At 39.1% G+C, this 23,678-nt stretch overlaps 2 protein-coding genes across 5 annotated transcripts; one reads left to right on the top strand and one right to left on the bottom strand.

Annotated features, from left to right (window-relative positions):
* The first annotated feature begins 1,951 nt into the window (after window positions 1-1,951).
* Window positions 1,952-15,752, top strand: fitm1l (fat storage inducing transmembrane protein 1, like). Of its 3 annotated transcripts, XR_004102989.2 has the most exons (3): window positions 7,907-9,073; window positions 13,337-14,288; window positions 14,351-15,752. XR_004102989.2 is itself a non-coding variant. In XM_031287609.2 (2 exons), exons 1-2 carry the CDS (start codon window positions 2,147-2,149, stop codon window positions 14,013-14,015), a joined length of 699 nt encoding a protein of 232 aa, XP_031143469.1. In that variant the 5' UTR covers window positions 1,952-2,146; the 3' UTR covers window positions 14,016-15,752. The 3 variants fall into 3 exon arrangements, 2 of the variants coding, with proteins under 2 accessions (XP_031143469.1, XP_031143458.1); XM_031287609.2 differs by lacking the exon at window positions 7,907-9,073 and adding an exon at window positions 1,952-2,166 and having other exon boundaries at window positions 13,337-15,752; XM_031287598.2 differs by having other exon boundaries at window positions 13,337-15,752.
* Window positions 15,260-23,515, bottom strand: trnau1apb (tRNA selenocysteine 1 associated protein 1b). 2 transcript variants are annotated; one of them, XM_031287577.2, is made up of 9 exons: window positions 23,283-23,515; window positions 22,045-22,142; window positions 21,600-21,699; window positions 20,774-20,826; window positions 19,627-19,755; window positions 19,054-19,170; window positions 17,847-18,138; window positions 16,398-16,443; window positions 15,260-15,946 (listed from the first exon to the last, which is right to left on the bottom strand). In XM_031287577.2, exons 1-9 carry the CDS (start codon window positions 23,316-23,318, stop codon window positions 15,810-15,812), a joined length of 1,008 nt encoding a protein of 335 aa, XP_031143437.1. In that variant the 5' UTR covers window positions 23,319-23,515; the 3' UTR covers window positions 15,260-15,809. The 2 variants fall into 2 exon arrangements, with proteins under 2 accessions (XP_031143437.1, XP_031143446.1); XM_031287586.2 differs by having other exon boundaries at window positions 16,398-16,440.
* Between the last annotated feature and the right edge of the window lie 163 nt (window positions 23,516-23,678).

The following is a 23,678-nucleotide window of genomic DNA, read 5'->3' as shown; positions in this document are numbered from 1 at the left end:
TATAGTGACCACAATTTAAAAAAATGGCAGCCTGCAAAACTAAGCTGTACACTATACAGTACCTTCGACAAGTGCAGACATCGTTGTCGATAAAAAGGATCCAGCGAGTGTCGTGTTGATGATGTTGCTTCAGTTTCATCTCAGCTGGACGAATCCTAATTTGATATATTTTGTAGGTTTAATGATTTAAGTGTTGGCCCATCTCTTGCCAATAGCATAGTTGATACAAACGTTATTAATCCATTAGATTATATAAAGGGTTCTTTTACCTCTTTTAGTAATTTTGATCCGCCTAACTTAAAGGAAGTGACTGATATTATATTAGAATTTAAAAAATCAGCTCCTGGTCATGATAAAATTGGCACCTCCTTAATTAAAGAAGTCATGACTTCTATTATTAAGCCTTTAACATTCATTTATGCATTATTCATGAACACTGGCATCATATCCTCTGACCTAAAAATGGTTAAAGTTATTCCACTCTTTAAAACAACTGATCCTAAATCCTTTCAAAACATTATTCAATTTAAATACTGCCATGTTTTAGAAAAGTTGTTTATAAAAGAATTTGGGAACACTTAAACACATATAATATGCGCTATGATCACCAGTATGGATTCCATAAAAACCATCCAACTTATATGGCACTTTTAGAACTTACTGATATAATATATACAGCTTTGGATAATAATGAGTATACAATATGTATATTTTTAGATTTTTCGAAGACATTTCACATGGTTTACCATGCTATGTTGCCTATAGTTTATAGTGCAGACATTGCAGTGGTTTGCAAAAGCTCAATGCATCCCATGGGTTATGGCAGCTGCAGCTCTGCACGGACAGTTTGATTGGCTGCTGGTTCAAAGAAGATCTGTTATCATAGAAAAATGAAGAGTTAATTTACAGCATACTCTTTAAAAGCAGCATTTTTAATCTTTACACTTTGGCAGGGTATCAAGCCATTCAAGTCAAAAGCCTAAACATCCACTTTTCATGACTAAATACAATATACATCATAAAGTTGCATATTCATAGTCTTTAATAGATGCCGTGGAGTCACTGTTTTTGTCCAAATAATTTACAATAAATGAATGAAAAAGGTATGGACACTTCTGTGCTCCCGGAAATAACAAATTTAATCTAAAGAACAGTGGTAGGCAGAGGGATTACAGTTATAGCTGCTTCTTTGTAAGTGAACATTGTTGCATGTGTTATACATTAAACCAACTTTTGTTAGTTAAAATAAAGTCCCAGTCCACTCCTAGACTGTGAGTTCTCTATCCATAGAAAGCTGCCCTTGTCATTGTTCACTCATCATTTTGGTATTTAGCATGTGTGCAGTTTATTAATCCTCTGGGTGTGATGGATATTAATAAACCTTTTGTTTAATACAAATGCCTGACCCCACTGCCTTCCGCTGCATGGTAAACCACACAAAGTGGGTTTGAGCCTGTTTACTGTCCACACCATCAGTGGCATTTTCAGCCTGATAGCAGCAGGGGAGATAAGGGCTCACTTTTACTAGAACTGAATTGAACCATGCTCAGAAGTCACAGTCATGGAGACAAAATAAGACCATGGCTAGACAAAGAACTTGAACTGAAGTGTTATTCCTGTTTATTGTCTCAGTCATGATTTGGCTGGTATATTTCAAACACTAAAGGTTTTATAATGTTATGATACTGAATATTTGTAAATGTTAATGAATATTGTTAAAAATTACAGCTTTTAGTTACAGAATTGTCCCCCAGGAGCCACTGGTTTGCTATGCCAATCATCCTAGGAGTAAATTACTTTTATTTTGCAAGGGGTATAGCTGTGTATGTGTGCCCCAATACTGTTCAGCACAGATTTTGTAAGTGCAGTAAGTAGCCTAAGTCATTAAAACTGAATTGTGTCAATAAAAAAAACATTCAGACATATTTTTGTCTTTTGGTAGGAATGAACAAAAGGCCTCCAGCATGTCCATCCATGCCCTTCCTTTTTGGCTTTCTGCCTTGGAACATTTTCAGCAGCAGGACAGGGTAGAGCAGATCACGCAGTCAGCTGTTTGTGTTTTCAGTCAGTGCCGGATTAGAGGTGTGATCCTACAGCTGACAGCCACTCTGGATTCCTGCGCACCACACAGACACCCGGCCCTTTAATGGATCTGCACAGGGAGGGGTGAGTACTGCATGTGGTACTACCTTTTCCTTCAGTTAACTGAAATCACAAATACAGTTAAAAGTGAAACAATAGTTGAAGGATGCTGATGAAGATGCAATTTACACAGTGGACCTAAAATATTAGCACTTTTATTTGAATGATTTAACAAGTGCTGTGTTTAATCTTAGGGTCTACAAGAGTTGTTTGCGAGCTAAAGTGAATGGATTTTTTCAATTTTATCAAACAGATGAAAATTAAATAGGTTTTGACCGGTACAATGATTATTATGCCAGCTAGGCCAAAGACACCTGGTATTGGTTATTATTACTGTTCTCTTCTAATGTTGTTAGAATAAATCAATGATATGTTTCTTTGAAGTGTTTTTTTATGAAAACTTGTTTTTGTTCCCTATTCAAAATATTAAAAGAAATATTAAAAATACATAAATCTCCCTCATTGAAAATTATATGAATATGCAAATATTGTTCTTTTCATGTGTTTAACTACTGGTTACAAGATGTCTTCTATTTTAAAGGAACACGCCGACTTATTAGGACTTTAGCTTATTCACCGTAACCCCCAGAGTTAGATAAGTCCATACATTCTCAGAAAGGCGAAGCATTGCTGATCTGCTTGGGGCTTCTCAGGTGCTGCAAGCATATCACTCCGCCCAAGTAGCAGAAGTAGCACTGCTTCGCCTTTCTGAGAATATAGTTCCCAGTTTATATACTGTTAGAAGATGGCTGTGTCTCATGTGACCTTGTTATTTGTATATGCTGTGACTATACAAATCACAACATGTAAATAGGAACATGTTGGCGTTATTTTGTCACTTATTCGGAGCAGTAGGCTAGTTGGAACCGATTACCTTCAGGATCCGTGCTAGGCTAAACTACCGGTGGAACTGACAGAGTTAGAACCATAGACAGTATATAAACTGGACCAACAGATCTCATTTCTCTGGACGGAGACCAGTGAAGGATATTAGAAGCACTTTTCTGGTGAGCGCCGAGCGTTACTGCGCAGCCTCCAACTGAGAGAGACAACGTAAATGTGACGTGAGCAACCTGTCTGAAAGTTGTAAGTCTTCTGGTAGCTGTGCCAAGAGAAATCTCAATCATTCCCAATCTTGCAGAGACGGAGAGCGTAGGTATATGTAAGGAGATAACATAGGCACAGGCTAATTATTGCTAACTAAAATGCTAGTTAACATTAGTAATTAAACTTAAACAGCTAATGTAAGTCTAAACTGCCTGCGAGCTTCTCCTGTACTGTACGGTAATTCCTCTACTGTGCGACAGTAAGTCGCGTGGTTATGACACAATCGTTAGCCTATTTTTACAAAATCGTCTACTATAGAGCCATAACGTGAGGTACAAGGTAATGGAGCCTTTTATACATTGTTGTGTTTCTTTAGAAATAAACAATGGACAAATAAAGTTTTTAAACGCTTTAGATGTGAAGTTATTCGCTGTCAAAGCGACGTCAAAATGAATGGCAGTCAATAGAATGCTAACGGGGGGTGATGGCTTATTAGCATCAAAATGGCGGCATCGGAGGTTCGGGTTGTGAGGAGACGCTTACCCCTTTGGTTAGAACACGCATGGAGATGAGAAGGGTATGTATGGACTTATCTAACTCTGGGGGTTAGGGTGATTAAGCTAAAGTCCCAATAAGTCGGCGTGTTCCTTTAATGAAAAATCCATTCTGTTAAGTAAGTTGTGTAAGTTTCATACTCAACCACAATTGGCTTCCAAACTACTTGTGATGTCACAAAATCCTGCAGATTTTCAAAGTGAAACTGTTCTGACTGAGCTATCTCCCCTGTGTTGGAGTATGTTGTAATGTTCCAGTTGATCCACACAGTGGCAGTATGCTTTCAAATAGGATTCACGAGGAAAAAACTCATATGCCTTTCATTTCATGTTTAGACTGAGGGCGCTGTGATCTGAAGTCACTGAGTGGATTTATAGAGGTATCACTTCCGATGCGCCTGAGTATAATCCTGACATAATCAGTGCTGTTACCTGGGGTTAGATGTTTGAAGTATGTCTCCATCAGAACGACAAAACTCAAGCCTTCGTTCATTGAACACTCACTGTATCTTGGCTCCAAATCTACTCAGCATCTTTCTTTTTACTTGGGTTTTCTATCACATTTTGAAAGGTTGTAATATGTGTGTGTCATTAACAGCAGATAGAGATTGTATCCAATATCATGTGTCTAACTTGGTGATGTTGTGTTTTCCACCCAGCATGTGGAACCTCTTTCTACTTCCTATAGATGTCAGCAACACAAAAGTAACTGCAGTAGGCGGTGCCACAGTTTATTAGTTAGACCGTATTGCTCTTGGAGGTGCTGTTGCACTAAAGTTTCATCAGTATTAGAACCACCTTATTTCATCATTGTGTTTAGTCCTCATATCAAAACCCACTGGATGGCATGTATTGCATTGTGGCAGCAAACTAAATAGTTATTAGTATAGTAGTTATAGTTACTTATGGCACTCTACAGTGTAAGTTACAGTAATGTTGTGTAGGGAAACTCTTTTTCCTTCCACAGGGAGGTCAGATTCAGAAGAGAAGTGTCCATGTACCTTCTGCTCTGAGATTATGAGAGTCTCTCTGCTCACCAAGTCAACCTGTAGCCTTAGGCCACATATACACTACTACGCTTTCATTTTTAAACCATGTTTTGAGACAAAAACAATCTCCATCCACACAAGATTTTTAGCTATAGTAGGAGCAGAACTAATCTCCGTCCATATTAACACGTCTGCCAATGCATATCACATAACCATTCGCATACACTGGGCATGCACATGCCAGTGTAAACAGGAAGCAGATTGTCTGACGTTACTCTGCAGTTGAAAATCATGGATGTAGAAGTTGGAAATACAGAAAATACTTTGGAGAAAGAACAACAATGGCAAAAAGTAAGAGCAGTAATTTATTTGCTTGGACCAACGACGAGGTGGAACTGTTACTGAAAGGTATGTAAGCCTACCTAACCAATTAAGACTGACTGACATGTGTGCCCGTCCAGACTACAAAGCAACCCCCGGAGTTTTCAAACTTAAACGGTGGCAGCAGTGTTTCCAAATGTCTCCCTTCTTAGGGGCTCGGAAACACAGCAGTAGAGTGGACGTGAGGCGTAAACGTAGCAAAAGTTATTGGTTTTTAAACCAATATGTATTAGTGTAGATGTAGCGGGAGCGTGTCTATGTTCGCCGGGTCCTATGTTCCCTGGGTCCTATGTTCCCCTCTTTGTATGAGACTGGGGAACATAGGACCCTTTTTCAAAAAAAGGGTCCTATGTTCCCTGGTATGTTACTTTTTCCACCATTACTGCCAAATTCCATGGCAAATAGGCCTATGTAGGCCTACGGGCTACCTAACCCTAACCCTAACCCTATGTTCCCCGAGTGGGGAACATATGACCCGGGGAACATAGGGATGACCCCGATGTAGCCTTACAAGCTTTGTGTTGTACCAAATCAAACCTGCAGCAAATGTTCCTAAATAGTAGGAGACTGGGAGTCACCCACCTCCTAAAGTTTTTGTGGTGACAAATACAAGTTTTGAATGTTTTTAGACCTTTGCCAGACTTACTTGTTACTTGTCTTGTCTCACTTGAGGTTCTGAAGCATGTGAATGATCTATTAGACCCACTTCAGTTTGAGCAGTTGGCCATGACTTGTAGAGGTTGCAACACTTATCCTCTCAATGATTCTACATTTCCCTGACACTGTAAAACAAAATCTGAAGATAATTACCTTCACATTAGTAGGATCTATTGCAGGGCTGCTGTATTAGGTTACATTGCCTTCCAGAAGTGCTTCTGTTTGTCTGTGTGAACATTGTTATTTATAGTTCTTATATGTGAAGTCTGACCGCAGACAGAGTGAGTCAGTGGGGACAAATATACAGACAGACCTCTTAAACATCTGAGGATCACTTATGTACAAGAACATTCATTAGACGCCCAATGTAAGTAAGAAGTGTAGTTTCCTGTAATCTGATGATCACCATTCCTAAAAAACATGGCCATTAGATCTGGAAGTAATCCAACTTGTTACACTAATCAATTGTTAATTATGGATTGACCCAAAAAATAAGCTCTTTTGTGTCCTCCAACAAACAAAAAACGATGTCCTCCCGGCATTTATATTACTTTGAGGTGATGTAACAAATGGTTAGTGGATCGAATGCTGTCTGTAACTTAACTAGACTGTTCAGGCGTTCTGCACACAGTTGGAGAGTAGGGAGACATTTAACACTTTGAAACCAGGTCAACCTTTATTTCTGGAGCAACAGCAGGTTCAAAACAGAAACTGACAGATGGGCAGCTCAGACATTTCAGAAACACAAAGTACAACAAGGGACATAAGAAGATTATAGTAAAAAAAAATAAAGGAATAGTGCACCAAATGAGAGGAACCTGCCTCATGTTGAATTACACTCATGTTGATCCATGTCTTAGTTGCCAGAAGATTAAAAATACACAAATGGGGTAACCTCGGTCCAGTGAGCATGATCATCCTTGAAAAAATGTTTAATTTCAACACAAACATGAAAACATGCAAACTAAATTATTTAAAGTTGTGTAACATCATTGTACAATGGAAATATTAATTGCACAAACGACAAGTGTAAGAGACATGCACGGAGATGGAACATGGCGTACTCCTCTACAGACAAAAAAACAAACAGTTTTTTGCTAGAAGAGATATGAAACTCAAACTTTATCATGAGAATGGGGCTCCTAAGGAAAATATAACACAATAACATCACAGCAACAAGTGTAAATCACAAAAGATAATGCAACAACAAAACAAACTGGATACATTTGGCAAATTCCTATTTTGACAGCAGAAATTAAGGATGGATCACAGATTTATGATGAGACAGTTATCTTCTTGCCAGTGGATCTGAAAATATTGTTTGAGAAAATGGAACCTGTCAGCAGGGCTGGATTACCAAAAGTGCTCATTGTTCCTCCCAGGGCCACTGAGCAGGTTAATCCAGCCATGCCTGTCACACACAGTAAACTGGTGTGAATATGTGGTTCCACACAAAAAAAAGACTTTGATTATGTCATAGATCCAACATAAACAGCAGTTGCAATTCTTGACTGTCTTTAAGGAAAAGTTAGACATTGTTAGAAAAGTTAGACACACTGCTAGCAGCTGGTTACCTTAGCTTAGCACAACAACTAGAGGAAACAGCAGGCCTGGCTCTGAACAGAGGACAGTTATCTGCCTAGCACCTTTGAAGAATTAACACGTTTATATCTTGTATATATTGTTTTTAATCTGAACAAAAACCTAGTGTTAAAATTACAAGTTGCGTTTTTTATATGGGGGGCTATGTGCCAGAGCAACTTTTGTTTTAAAACTTTGGTAGACTTGCCCTTTAATGAAAGTGGGTGGGAGAGGGCTGAGAGAGAGGAGAGAAAGGATAGTAAATGTAGACTGGGTTACTATTCACTGATTGACAGAGACAGACTGCTGCAACAGCTGAGTCACAGCCCAGATACAGTACAAAGGTTATCGCTATTAATACACTTGAACACACACATAATTTGACTCTTTGCATCTAATTTCACATCATTGATGAATAATTGACTTTTTTGTAACACTGGTTCTGTTGGCGCTGCTCAGCTTACTCTCAGCCTCTGACTCTGCTGGCAATCAGGACTACTAAATTAGTCAGAAACCTTGTGATATCCATATTAGCACCAAGGAACCCATGTCATTGGTTCAACCTCTATGTAGCCTTCAGTCATCTCAGTAGGAGCAATGTGACACCTTCAAGGCCCTGGAGGCATATGACAGGGCGAGAACATACTCTGTGTGTTGGAGAGGGTGGGTGTGAGTGACAGAGAAGAGCAGAGAAGCCACAGTTAGTTAGAACAGGGGATTTCTTCTCAACCCACAACCATTGGGTGTCTCTCAAGGTAGCGCAGCGGTGGCCATTGCTGAGTGAAACACGGTGGCGGCAATTGCATTTCTGCAGAAGGGATCCAGAGGTGGCCTGTGACAATCACTGCACAACAAACAGGGGAAAACAGGAAGGAGACACATGGGAAACCTGCTATACAAGGTCAGGGAAGACTGAAGCTCAACTCACCTTTCTGCAGCTGCAAGAAAAAACGTTATGTGGTCTGGTTGCATTGTTTAGCTACAGCTAAACTACTGTGCACTGAAGCTACTAGCAGATACATTATACTGTGCGGAGTTAGGAGGAGTGCCTACTGGATTGAAGAATTTCATGGTTGGATTTCACAGTGTGAACATTTGCAGTCTGTGGAAGGCTAGGGGCCAGCTGTCGTCCCATTCATGTTACACAGGAGACGCATGGATGCCGAACACTAGCAGCTAACACTAGTGGACTTCAACTATTTTTACTACCCAGCCAGCATCTTTGGATTTCGGGATCTGGATTAGTCTTCCATTAATGCACCACTCTGAAACTGAAAAAAATATAGTTTAGTTTGTACAGATTGAATGATTCCATCCAGACTTTGGACTACTTAAAATGCTAAATTATTCTGTTATGCAACAGAGGTAATCCACAGCATCTATAAGTGTGTTAAGTGCATTCTAGACAGACTTACAGCTGATCACATGAAACATTGCATGCTCATTGGTCTGAGGTGGATATTCTACACAAGAGCCAACAGCAGTTCAATTTTTATAGAAATATTAAGTTGGGATCTGGTCAGAGGTTTGGTTCTGGGTCCAGATGTTCCTCAACACGGTGCTGGTGGTCCTGACGGACCTGGCGGCCCGGTTCCTGGGTAACACTGTGTTCCGGCAACACTTCCACCTGTTGCTTTCAGCAGTGGTGATGTTCGGCCCTGCACTGAGCCTCTGGGTCTCCCAGCACAGCATCTTTGCCAAGAGAAGCCACTTCCTATACAGGTGAGGCTGCTTCCTGTTTACTTCCTGATCAACTGTCTTCTTAGAGACAGTGGTATTTTTGGGCCACTGAGTTACCGACAATGCAGTAGGCCTGCACACTGTTAAAAAAAAATAACTTCTGTCACTTTGAAGTGGATATCACCGTTTTGATATCTTCCTTCCAAATCCTCTTCAGGCTTCTTTCACCTGGAAATGCTACACCTCCCACATACTTTCAACTACAGATGTCATTCAAACTTAAAATAATAACTATGACTTTTTTATCAATTTTTTTGACATACTATACTATGATTATTTTTGACATACTATACTATGACTTTTTTATCACTTTTTTCGACATACTATACTATGACTTTTTCCGACATACTATGCTATGACTTTTTTAAACTTGCTATACGATGACTTTTTTGACATATGATACTATGATTTTTTTACGAAAATGGACATTTAGTGTCAGGTGAGATATCTTAGGGAGATAAGTTTATGATTGGTAGACAGAAGATTGAGTGTTCAAATCTTGTTTCAGGAAGTATATACTAAGTGAAAGAGACAAATTTGCCAACATTATAAACTCTTCTTTCAAGTCAGATAGCTTAGAGTGATAAGGGAATGATTAGAGGAGAAAAATGCACTTTTTGACATACTATACTACGACTCTTTTCCCACTTTATTTCGATATACTATACTATGACTTTTTGTCACTTTTTTCAACATACTACACTATGACCTTTTTTGACATTCTATACTGACTTTTTATCACTTTTTACGACATACTATACCATGAGTTTTTTATTACTTTTTCTGACATGCTATAATATTCCTTTTTTCGACATACTATACTATGACTTTTTTATTATTTTTTCGACATGCTATACTATGACTTTTTTATTAATTTTTTCAACATAATATACTATGACTTTTTTATTACTTTTTTCAACATACTATACTATGACTTTTTTATCACTTTTTTTCGACATGCTATTGTATGATAATATGTTTTTTTTTACGAAAACATAAACTTTGTGTCAGGGCAGATAGCTTAGGGTGATAAGTTTCTGATTGGAAGCTGGAAGATTGAGTGTTTCAATCCTGTTTCAGGAAATTTTGAGGGCCAATACACTAAGTGAAAGAGACAAATTTGCCATAAACTTAACTTTCATGTGCGGTCAGATAGCTTAGAGTGAAGAGAATGATTAGAGGAGAAAAATGCACTTTCTTTATCACTTTTTTCGACATACTCTATGACTTTTTTATCACTTTTTTTTTTACATACCATGACTTTTATCACTTTTTTCGACTGACTTCTGTGTCATTTTTTTCGACATGCTATACTATGACTTTTTATCACTTTTTTCGAAATGCTATACTATGACTTTTTTATTATTTTTTCGACATACTATACTATGACTTTTTCAACATAATATACTATGACTTTCTTTTATTACTTTTTTCAACGTAATATACTATTACTTTTTTATCACTTTTTTCGACATGCTATACTATGACTTTTTTAACATACTATACTATGACTTTTTTAACATACTATACTATGACTTTTTATCACTTTTTTGACAAACTATACTATGACTTTTTTCGACATACTATTCTATGACTTTTTTCCGTATGCTACACTATGACTTTTTTCCGTATGCTACACTATGACTTTTTTCCGTATGCTACACTATGACTTTTTTCGACATGCTATACTATGACTTTTTTATCACTTTTTTCGACATACTATACTATGACTTTTTTATCACTTTTTTTGACATGCTATACTATGACTTTTTTATCACTTTTTTTGACATGCTATACTATGACTTTTTCGACATGCTATACTATGACTTTTTATCACTTTTTTCATAATGCTATACTATGACTTTTTTATCACTTTTTTTGACATGCTATACTATGACTTTTTCGACATGCTATACTATGACTTTTTATCACTTTTTTCATAATGCTATACTATGACTTTTTTATTATTTTTTTGACATAATATACTATGACTTTTTCAACATAATATACTATGACTTTCTTTTATTACTTTTTTAGACGTAATATACTATGACTTTTTTTATCACTTTTTTTCAACATAATATACTATGACTTTTTCAACATAATATACTATGACTTTCTTTTATTACTTTTTTCAACGTAAAATACTATTACTTTTTTATCACTTTTTTCGACATGCTATACTATGACTTTTTTAACATACTATACTATGACTTTTTTAACAAACTATACTATGACTTTTTTAACATACTATACTATGACTTTTTATCACTTTTTTGACAAACTATACTATGACTTTTTTCGACATACTATTCTATGACTTTTTTCCGTATGCTACACTATGACTTTTTTCGACATGCTATACTATGACTTTTTTATCACTTTTTTCGACATGCTATACTATGACTTTTTCAACATAATATACTATGACTTTTTATCACTTTTTTTCGACGTACTTATACTATGACTTTTTTCGACATGCTATATACTATGACTATTTTTCACTTTTTTCGAGATACTATACTAAGACTTCTTTTAAACATTCTAGACCAGGGGTCACCAACACGGTGCCCGCGGGCACCAGGTAGTCCCCAAGGACCACATGAGTAGCCCTCAGGCCTGCTCTAAAAATGAAAATTGAATATTGACATTATCTGTTTCCCACCTTGTTAAGTCATTGTTGATAATTATTGTGAGAAATCATTAATGTAATCAGTGTCTTCACATAGATGAGTATCATTAATCATTAATAATCATATATAACTAAAGGCAAACTGAGCAAATTTGTTATACCCTATACCCTATACCCTATATCATCGAGTACCCATGAAGTAGCTCTCAGTTTCAAAAAGGTTGGTGACCCCTGTTCTATACTATGACTTTTGACATACTATACTATGACTTTTTCATGACTTCTTACGTCATACAATACTATGACTTTTTATCACTTTATTCAACAAGCTATTCTATGACTTTTTTCAACATACTATTTAATGACTTTTTATCACTTTTTTTCAACATACTATACTGTGATTTTTTTATACATACTATACTATGACTTTTGTATCACTTTTTTCGACATGCTGTATTTTGAAAGTGGGAGAGAGAGGGGGAATGACATGCAGCAAAGGTGCGAAAAGGACTGAGCCTCTATACTTTACTATGACTTATTTTGACATGCTATACTATGACTATTTTCTCTTTTTGACATACTATACTATGACTTTTTAAAGATTATTGTTTTGGGCTTTTCCGCCTTTAATGGACAGGACAGCTACGTGAGAAAGAGAGAGGGGGAAGACATGCAGGTAATCGTCACAGGTCGGCCTCGAACCCTGGACTTCTGCGTCGGGGTATAAACCTCTATGTTTATGTGTGCATGCTCTACCAACTGAGCCAACCCGGCCACACCATACTATTACTTTTTATCACTTTATTCAACATGTTATTATATGACATTTTTCATCATACTATACTATTACTTTTTTATTACTTTTTTCAACATAATATACTATGACTTTTTTCAACATACTATACTATGACATACATACTAATACTACAAACGATATAGTACGTGTAGTATACACAATGTACTTATTTGCATAGTATACTGTTATGACACTGTAAACACAACATGCATGTATTGTTTTGGTTAACTTCTTAGCAGTTGCCTATTTACACATTCAGCAGCCACAGAGACAGTATGTGTTTTGAACGTTAAAGCATGTTGTAGTAAAAATCCAAAATACAAGTATGAACCTGAAAACGAGGGTGTATAATATGGGACTGACTAAATGAAGACGGTAGTAAAACAAGTACAATTGATTATTATTATGTTGAATCCTGGCCTTGTATTGTCCTTGTAAGGACACCCTTTGTCTTTTGACCCTCAGTTTGGATAAGAAAAGCTGTAATAGATGTCATGTGTACAGAATAGACCAACATAGTAAAATCACAGTTTGGACAATCAATCAGGATGACAAAATCCATTACGTCTCCTGATCTAAACATGAAATCAGGCGTGGTAGCACAGTGTGAAATATATGGAATGCTGAGTAGAAGCCACCACAAGGATAACATCACAGTTGATGTGGAAGTGATGTCCTGATGTTAAACTACTATGCTACACTTCATTTTCAACACGACAAAATCTAATTTATCTAATTTCCTCTCATCACTTCCTGCATCCTCCAATCCCACACTTAACTTGTAAAACTGTTCACATCTCTCCTTTCCTTCTTTCAGGATTTTCTTGCGCTCTGGTTGGGGCTGGACCTGCATCTTTGTTGGCTCCTTCGTCTTCCTCCTCTCCTTCTCCATCCGTCGCTCCCTCTCTCTCTCCATCCGTCACCTCTCCCGGCTCGGGGTGGCTGGCGGATTGTGGCTTGGTTTCTGTAAACTCCTGGACCTTCTGGAGAACGCCACAGGAAGCTGCTACGAACCTTTACTCAGCGGCCCAGAGGTCACCAATGGGCAGCCTATGCTAGTGTTGCGAGAAGGGGAGAGTAAATCCGAGTGCCTCAAAGCTGGGATGCTGTGGAGGGGGTATGAAGTTTCAGAAGATGTCTTCCTCCTCTGTCTCTGCTGCCTGCTGTTGGCTGAGGAAACAGCCGTGTTTGGCCCTTATCTGAGTCTGGGTGGGATCTCAGGTGCCCCTCTGAGGATCCTCTTCCTCTTCTGTGTTCTCCTGCTCTGGCTCTGGATCTTTCTGCTGCTCTGTCTCTTAGCTTACTTCCCTCAGTTCCCCACTCAGCTGCTAGGGGGCGCTCTGGGGTGTCTGAGCTGGAGGGGACTGTACCAGGGCTGGTATCGCCTGGGGCCCAGCTGGTACTGCCCCGGGAGGCCTGGAATGGGACTGCTCAACACCAAGACCAGCAGTGCTGAAGTAGAGGACGCACACCTGAGTCACGATCACTGTAACTAACTGAAAAACAGACTTAGATTTTAACACTGACGCAAAGATTAATTTAATCATGAGCTCTAGGTGGTTGTTTGGCGAAGACTAAGATGACCTGTCCATTGGGTTTGTCTTCTTTTAACAGTAAAACAAGAAATCTTGTTGGAAATTGGAACAAACAAATGTAAGAAGTGGGCTTTAAAAGATATATCTGTACATCTCTCACACGTTTTTTTCTAATGTATGCCAATGCAGCAAACGCATGCTGTATTTATCCAAAGGCTTGTTTCCTACGACTTCGTAACAGGGAGTCTCAGTAAATGACAGGAAAGTCACCATAAGACAGGAATTCAGGACAATAGATGGTTAAAATGTAGATACAGGCTGGAAATGCTGGAGAAACCAAGACTTTACTGAACCACAAGCTTGTTTGCAATGGCGGGAAAAAGGACATAGTGAAATGTTTTGATGGATATGTGACATGCTAATTATCAACTAAATCAATTAAACAAAAAAAAAAAACTTGCTTGTGTAATGAAAGACTCAACTCTGTAAAGCCTGTTAACAGATGGACTATTAGTATGGTTTACAGACATCCATGTGTTTCTCTATCAGTGTTATTTTGCATGAGTATAATGTTTGATAAAGACCACCATCTGAAATGATCTGAACAGAGAAGGAAAGACATTGGTTGAGTTTGTTTACACTTTTTCTCCAGATGCACTGCTGTAACTTGTTGTTCTTGATCCTTGATTTATAGTTAAAGTTCGGAGAGAAACTAAAAAACATAAAGAAAGAAGACAGAAGACCATTTTCCTCCTAAATTAGTTTTATGGATAAAACGTCTCCACGAAGAAAATATATACAAAACATCAGCAATCAAACAGCAGAGAGTACATGCTGCCTTGACATTTGATACAGAAAATCCGCTGTCAACCTCACAAAACCATAACAGTTTCACAGTGCTCAAAAGCATTTGGCGGTTGTACCATTCATCATTATACACACAGACATCAAGCTTCTTGTCTGGAAAACAGTGATAAATTACATTTGTGATTGATTACCGTTCCGTAAACCCAACGTCATCTTTCCATACGGTTACATCTTTTACGTCATCGATCAGAAAAAAAATAGAAAAGGAAGAACATTTCTTCCATTAAAAAAAATGTAGACAAGAAAGACTGATATCCTGTATATACAAAATAATTCTAATGACCATCATAGACTAAGAGGAGGTACATGACAAATGACAATTAAGGCATAGTTTGATGTGTCTTCAGAAGACAATCTCTTCTTTACGTCCGTAAAAAGTCAGGGCCACATCCAATGAGCAAAGTTAGCTTTTGCCGGTGTCGCCATTTCAACATGGATCGACAAAATTAACCAGTGGAGTTTGTTCCTCAGTGATATCATTATATGGTGAAATATTGACACGTGACGTTCAGTTTCTAATGCTACAGCTACTGTGTGCCAGTCAACAGCAGAGATAGACTACTTCAGCACTTCATCCTAAAGCTTTTAGCTTCTGGTTTATTGAGTTCATACAAAACAGTATGCACTACACAGTTACATCACTGATTATTGAACAACTTTTTGGATATTACCAACATGGTAAACATTAAAATCAAGTGAATATTTGTGTGTACTTTGAGTATTTGAAGAGAAACATGTACATGTATGTACTCTCAGCCTTCAGTCGGGCTTAGGTAAGTACTGAACCGGCCTTTTTAAGGTGGTGTTAGATCATGGTAGATTAGGGGAAGTAAAAAAAAAATCATAAAAAATGAAATATTTTTTGGGGAGGGATCAGAAGGAGATTCATCAGGAGAGGGAGGGGATGGGGGAGTTCACAGAGTCCAGGGGTTCCCAGTGACAGTTCATCATGGCGTCGTAGAGCTCCTCGCTGCGCTGCATAAAATCTTTGTTCCACTGCTCCACGTCACATTCAGTTATGGGCTCTGTAAAACACATTTACAGTACATTCAGACCATACAGATCATTCACAGGATATGCTCATCTGTGCATGCAAACAAAGGGCACAGGCTAAAGTCAAAGCAATAACACCGCCAATACTGTCTAACACTTGACACCTTATTAGCTGACAAGATAGTAATGGGCAGAGCCCTGGAGTCATGGATTAATCAAGTCATATCTGTGAGGCCTTTACTGCTACTATGCCTAAAAACAAGGCCTCAATCAACTGTTTAACGCTAATTACCATCAGATATGTAATAAACATTTAACCAGTTTTGGTAAATGTAGAAATGTCTGACTTAAGGTCGTCTAAACATAAAGTATCTAAATTGGCAACACAAGAATGTGTCTGCTGAAGGGCTAACAGCCTATCTCGTATGATTATAGTGGAACACAAAAAAAGAGCATTTTTTTTAATGATAAAAGGGGCCTTACCTTCTGAATTATCATCATCATTATCCCCACCCTCCTCGTGGCCCTGCTGGGAAACCCATTAAACATTTGGAATTATTTCTGAGACAGTCTGAACATTTATCACATGAAAGAGAAAACACTGGTAATCATAGATAATATATAAAGATAATATATCTAAGCAAGGAAATACACAAAGGTTGTATTAAACACTTTTGGTACAAACTTTGGTTACACTCTACTTGCAGGTATCTACATAAAGCTGCAGACACACCAACCAGACGGCCGACCCTCGGCAGAAAAGGCAGTTGGACTGATCAGTCTCCCCGAGTTCGTCAAAAAAGCCTCGGAACACACCAAAGCGACGAGACGTAATACGTCTCCATAAAGCAGGCGGCGCTAATCTGTATTGTCGCCCAAAAATGAAAACTGGCAGCTGATTGGACGAACGCGTCACGTGGGTCTGGTTTCTCCGGAAATTCAAAGACAGACTGTCATGGCGTCTCGTTCAGAATACGATCTCATATTGTACTAAAATAGTTCACCGAAACGTGTTTCTGAAAACATTTTAAGAGAGAAATAGGCGGTGCAGTTTCTGAATCTGTCTTCATTTCAGATCAACAAAGGTCAGTTTAAAAGATTTGTCAGATTTTGAGAGACTCTAGTCACGCTCATTCCGCTCCCTGTTTCCGTGTTAGCACTCTACCAATCAGAGGGGTCATTTGAGTCTGACTGCCGGCAGTGCCCGCTCCGCCGATTATACATGTCAAATCAGGCAAAATGAAGGCCGACGGCCCCTCGGACGGACGACGGCACGGAACACACCGAACAGACTCGAGTCACTGACCTCGTCAGACTGTCCGATTATTGGCTCGGTGTGTCTCGGGCTTAAGAGTGACATGACACCGTCATGAACATTTTACAGGTTAGGGTCAGGGTTGGAGTTAGGGTCAGGGTTGATGTGTCATGACAGTGTCATGTGTTCATGACAGTGTCATGTCACTCTTGTGTAGATACCTTCAAGTAAAGTGTTAAACTTTTGTGTTACATTCATTGTCAGTTTTTTTGTGGGTAGAAATATTGATACAAAACTGCGAAGTTGTCAGGCAACCACCTGAGGCTCCAGGGACACACTGTGCCCGACAAAGAAATAATCCAGCACATATCTCCCAGAACACCACAAAATGTTACATTTGGACCGAGGGAAGCTGACAAGTAAATGATCGCATTTCTCGAATTTTTCTTAGGCATATAAAAATGAAAAATGAGACACTTGTTAAATAAGCATTTAGCTTATTCATCAGAGCTACTTACTGACCAACAAGAGCTGATCTCCGTTAACTTCTTGCAGTAAACTTGATGTTGTGCCCTCATAGTGATGCCGTCAGCTTCACAAACTTTTGTGTCTGACCGCACAGACACTAACTTCTCAACCAATTCCTTTAAGCATGGGTGTCAAAGCATTTCCCTCACCTCTACAGCTCCGGATATGTCAGTGGACATGGGTGGTACCCCCATTGGAGGTGGTGGCATCATGTGACCTGGTGGGGGGTATCCATAGGGCCCATAGTTGTAGTTGTAGCCCGTGTTGTAGCCAGTGTTATAGCCGCTGTTATAGCCGCTGTACTGGTCATAGCCACCCCACTGAGCGTAGTAGCCCCCCTGACCCCCGCTGCCCTGGTTGCCGTAGTAACTGGACTGGGATTGGTTGTAGTTGCTATGGTAATTCTGGCCCTGGCCCCCGTGGTAGTTGCTCATCTTCTGGCTGCAACAGAAGACATACAAAATTATAACAAAGTTCCGTTGACATTTGAAGGGAACTTGGTGAAGGGTACTTTGAATAAGCTCAGTTCTTTGATTCAAGATCAACTCAAAAGTAGGGTTGGGCATCGTTTAGATTTTAACGATTCTGATTCCAATTCCGATTCTTCCTTTGGATTCCGGTTCTTGACGATTCTCGATTCCGATTCTTTGAGGGGTGGAGTTGAAACGGGTCAAATGCCTATTTTCACAAATAAGAGGAAAGTTTTATTTTGATTCAATGATGGTTTTTACTGCTTTTTCAACGTAAAATAAAGCCACACTACAGTAGAGCGCTGCTTACTGTGCTCCAAGGCTGCAACACAACAAGCGCTTCCGATGGAATCGTAATTTTTGAAACGATTCCAAGTAGGAATCGGTTCTCGATGCCCAACCCTACTCAAAAGATAATGTAGGTTGTGCAGAAGTATGTCCAGCTCTTCAGCTGTCATCATCTGTTAGCCAATTATAATTCACAACAATTTTTAAGCAGCTTGGGTCTCAGTGGACTCTAAGTAAGGGTTAATGCCGTACAATGCAGTGGACGCGAGTAGGGTTGGGTACCATTTGGGTTTTTTCCGATACCGGCGCTAAAGCGATACGGTGCCGGTGCCTAAATGGTGCCTGGACCGATACTTTTTTTAAATTGAAAAAAGAAAAAGAGCACAAAACGACAGTTGGCGACATTAAAGAACGGCTTGTTTATTGCTAAGGCCATATGGTCAGAATTAAATGATTTATTAATAATGTAATAATAACTTCTTGCAACTGCAACAGTTACTATGATAATCTCCGTCACATCTTCTTACGATGAGGGGCATTAAATCTTGGAAGAAGATATTTCGCCACGTTCCATCATGTTTCCTTGTCAGTGTCTTACCTCTTTGCTACAGCAACGCTGAGTCTGAGCGGCTTACCCCCCAGCATCGTACCCTGGCACTCCTCGATCGCCTTCTGCTGCTCGCTCTCCTCCCCAAACTTGACGAAGCCGTAACCTCTGCGGGTGAAACAACAGTTACACCTCCTCTCCACACCGACACACACTCCATACGTGGCATTACAGCCACTTATAATGAGAAACAGAATATAATGGGTATTATTATGGTAGAACTGAAACTTGTTGTTTTACTTTTAACATGAGGTAGCATCACTTGAATTGTGAGTTGCTCTTGCTTAGCCTATATGGGGAAAACAATAGTTTTAGCATAAGACGGCAAGTAAACATTTCTTCACCCTTTTTTTTTCTCGAAAATAGATGAAGATGCACTGGTGGTCAACGTCCATAGCATAAAATTACACCACAGAAACCAGAAAACATTTTTCGATTATTGTACATTTCTTACAACAATATTCAACACTGTGTAGTTTAAGAAATCATCTGACGGCAAACTGAATACTTCTAACATTTCTGAAGCCGTGTCGCGGTCTGGTCCACCTCTATGGGCTGACGTACCTGGAGTATCCATACTGGTCAGTGACTACTTTGGCTCCCTTGCAGGAAGGGTACTTCTTGAAAACTTGGTGCAGTTGGAAGTCGTCCACCTCGGAGGCCAAGTCGCCCACAAACACTGAGTACTCCGGCCTGAGAGAAGCAACAGATTTGGATCACATATTCTTACTCTTTATACAACGACACCACTGTCAAGCATTAAAGGCATAGCTGGATTTGTGGAAATATTTTACTAGGTTTGCCGTTTACCTAAAACCAGACAAATAAGTGCCTTTCTTATGACTGAAGAAAATGGCCTCATTTCTTTAATAGCATAACTAACATTAGCAGCATGCAGTTTTGTACCATCAAATTAACTTGCAGCAGTTCATGACATATTTCTTTCAATTTGGAGAAGAACTGCTACTTGAGCCCACTGACATCCATCTGCTCAGCATACCCTTAAACTGGAAGCAGAGACATAATTGAGATGTATAGGATTTTATCTGACTTTGAGTGAGAGAATAATCCTACAACTTCCTCAAAACCTGTACTGTACTATGCTTTTCATTTCCTGTTGTTCTAAAGACGTAGCCAAAATGTTAACTTTCAAACACACATGCCCAAAATGAAATGTCGTCGCAGTGTCATAATTTCTATGAAGATATTTTGTTACTGCATTTTTTTTTTTTTTTTTTATATTGGAGGGATAGGAAATAAGTCTTTGAACATTAGCAATGACTACCGTCTGATATATTATCGTGAATCATATTATGGTGGAATCCTACTGTAACAATATGGTGTTAAAAAGGTACCGATTTAGCATTGCACTCCTATAAAAAGATCAGAACAGAGATGGTGGGATCAGCAAGGCACCAAGTACTAGGAGATGATACTGTTTCTATCTTCCATCTTCCTCTGCAGATCTCTTAATGTTCCATTATTCTAGTAGTTTGAACAAAACAAAAAAAACAATTTAGTGTTATGTTAATTTACTTTGTTGAGTGCCTTCTTAGGTTCTAGAGATTGATAATAATAACATAGATAATAGGTTAAAGTTACAAGATCAGCGGATTTGTTTACTTACACTACTAAAAGTGTGTAGCATTTCTTAACTTACATTGAGACTCGAACAGTAACATGCAAAAGTTCAGTGTGCATCATATCTTACCCTGCCTCTGGCCGCTTGCCGTAGGTGGCATAGTTTAGCTTGAACTTCCGAGGCTGCACAGGGAGAGAGAGAACACACACACTAAGCCTACCTCAAACACCAAAAGACGTGTAGTATAGCACTGATATTGCTGAAAAAATAAAGAGTGGAGTTATTATGGTTGTTATTTAGGTTTACATACCTCCACCACCCAGACCAGCCTTTAGCCCATTCCTCAGTTAGTTCCTACCAGAGACTCTATTCACCAGCTTCAAACAAAGTACATTCATGTACAAGCAGCCTCTCAGCCACCTTCAGCAGGCAGCAGGTACAGGCCGGTGGACAGGGGAGCCCAGTAGCTTGGCCAGCTCACAGGGGCCAACAGCATTTCTAATTCAGTAGCAAGCAGCTAAAGCTCACAACTTTACACACCACTTGAGACTTATAACATTTTCAAGCTGGCATGACTTTTTTATGGTTTTACATCACCAGACCCTTAGGAAGGCTTTTAGTGCGGCCGATATAGAATATAGTTTCTCATAGTATAATATCTGTAACTGGTATTTAGCATTGCTCTGTAAACATTTTATTTTAAAATGACTGAGTTACTGTTGTAACAAGGGAGGACCAAGACTAGTGGAGCTTCACTATCCACAGTCAAATCAACAATTAAATACTGCTTGATAACATGAGTCTAATACTGGGGGGAAAAAGGAAGGCAGTATTAAGATGTCAAAAGTATATAAATATATATATTTGTGGAGAAACAATAATTATAAATGTATATTATAAGGATTGCATGAAAGCTATATGAGTAAGTATTTTGAAATTACACCATAGAACTGACCGGGTTTGATCCGGGAACCAGTTTTCCGTTCAGTCTTTGGACACAGCGGTCGACACTTGCTTCATCTGCCAGCTCCACAAAGCAGTATCCAGCTGAACCCCTGCACACGAGGACAGAAATGTCAGGGACAGAGAGAGAGAAACCATTTTCCATAAAAGCAATCTCACCGCAGAACAGAAGCCAGACAAATGATTTAGCCATCAACCCTGCTGTCACATTTTGGTTGAGAGTGACGGGATAGGCTTAAAACCACACCTGGTGTAACCACTTGCGGGATTCATAGTTTCTAGTGGAGGTGATTTAACCCATAAGCGACAGCTTTCAACCTCTACTAAACATTTTTCTATGGGAAATCTTACCAGCACATCAAATACTGTAACGGTTGCCTTCAAAGCTCTAACAGAGGGGCTGGTGTATGGCATAAGATGCTCTGTATATATCCTACCCTGTTATCCTGTGAGTGATGATCTTGACTCCAAACGGCGATTCTCCCATGGCGCTAAATGCCTGCTTGATGAAGGTCTCATCCATGTATGGGTCCAACTAAACACACATGAAAAGAAATTTGACATGGGTCACATATACTTTAAGCCAACAACAAATGTTCATAATAGTAAAGAAGTACCTTTGTAACGTAAAAACGGTTTAAAGTAAAAGATTATGACAAAACCAGCATGGTTAATGGTCCTTTCTAATGATGACTGATGCTACACTATCAGTTATGAAGTGTTTTAGCAAAAATGCGTGAAACAAATTACAGCTCATTACTTTTAGAATACTACAAATGAATGATAATGAGCCTTTTTCATCATTTACATTTTAAATTGTTACAGGGTGTAACTAACAACATTAATGACAGCTCTGTTCCATTTAGTCTAGGTGTCCCAAACATCCATACAAGAGAGCCTGCTGCCTTGTCGAAAAATGCTACCGTATGCGTTTTTGTGCATTTCCGTCAGTATTATGACGTCTTTATTTATGTTTTAGATTACACAGTGCACGTGTACTGTAAGAATATTGGGGAGCATGTTGTGATACTCTATTATGCTGTCTTTATTTAAGATTTCAGGGGTAGCGTATTTCGATAGACCAATATCTCCCATCAAACAATGCTCCTACGCATGTGCAGAACCGCTCAGTAGCACATTTCGAGAACACATAACGGCAGAACACAGGACATCAAAAAAACAAAACATAAATGTTAGTGCGCCATTATTAAGGTAAATAAACTCCAACATATGCCAATTATGAGTTGAGAAAGTTCTTTAAATCGCTAGTGCACGTGCATTAGGACCCGTACAGTTCTGCATATCAGCGTTATGTTAACTGTAACGATCATTAGCTCGTAGCAAGCAGTCTAACGTTACGTTAGACTGTAACGTTAACGTTACATAATACAGGGTCCCAAGTGACTTGGTTGTTAACGTTAACGCTTGCCTCAAGGTGAAAAGCTTAGCGGGCAAGTAAGGGGTGTTTCGATTAATCATTTCACCAGCAATGTGCTACTATTGGTGTTAATAAAATGTGCTTTACCAACGCAGTGCCATAGAACAGAGTTTAGCCTAACCTTTTACGACAGGGGTCACAGTAATCGAGCTGGCAACCATCGTAGTTACGTTAGGTAGCTAAGCTAGCTCGCTAAGCTAACGTTTGCACACTGCAAGAAACAGGCTTCAAACATACATCACCCATCCACAGGCTCGTCTGTCTGTTAAACATCTTGAATTTGGAACGGAGATGAAACTGTAGAGAGGTCCGTTGGTGTTTGATGGGGATGCAAAAACAGCGAAATTTTACAACGTTAAAAGTTCTCCACACGTCCACTCGGAACGCTCTGAACACATCGGTATGTGGTTCCGCTTCCTTTTTCAACAAGCGGTGACACTTCCGGTGCTCGAGTTCTGCCTGCCCGCCGGTTTCCCGGTTTACAGCGAAAATGTACAGCTGCAGGTTACAAAATTCTTACAACCTTGTTATCAGTCCTGTAGATAGATAGGTGAAGACATGTTCCAAACCCACATTTCCAGTAGCTCCCACATTTCCAAGGTCCATGTGTTTAATCCCCTTACGTCCCAGTTT

This window comes from Sander lucioperca, chromosome 9 (assembly GCF_008315115.2).
Source record: "Sander lucioperca isolate FBNREF2018 chromosome 9, SLUC_FBN_1.2, whole genome shotgun sequence".
NCBI lineage: Eukaryota > Metazoa > Chordata > Actinopteri > Perciformes > Percidae > Sander > Sander lucioperca.
The sequence above is the reverse complement of the archived record's forward strand: the minus strand, read 5'-3'. Positions and strand labels throughout refer to the sequence as shown.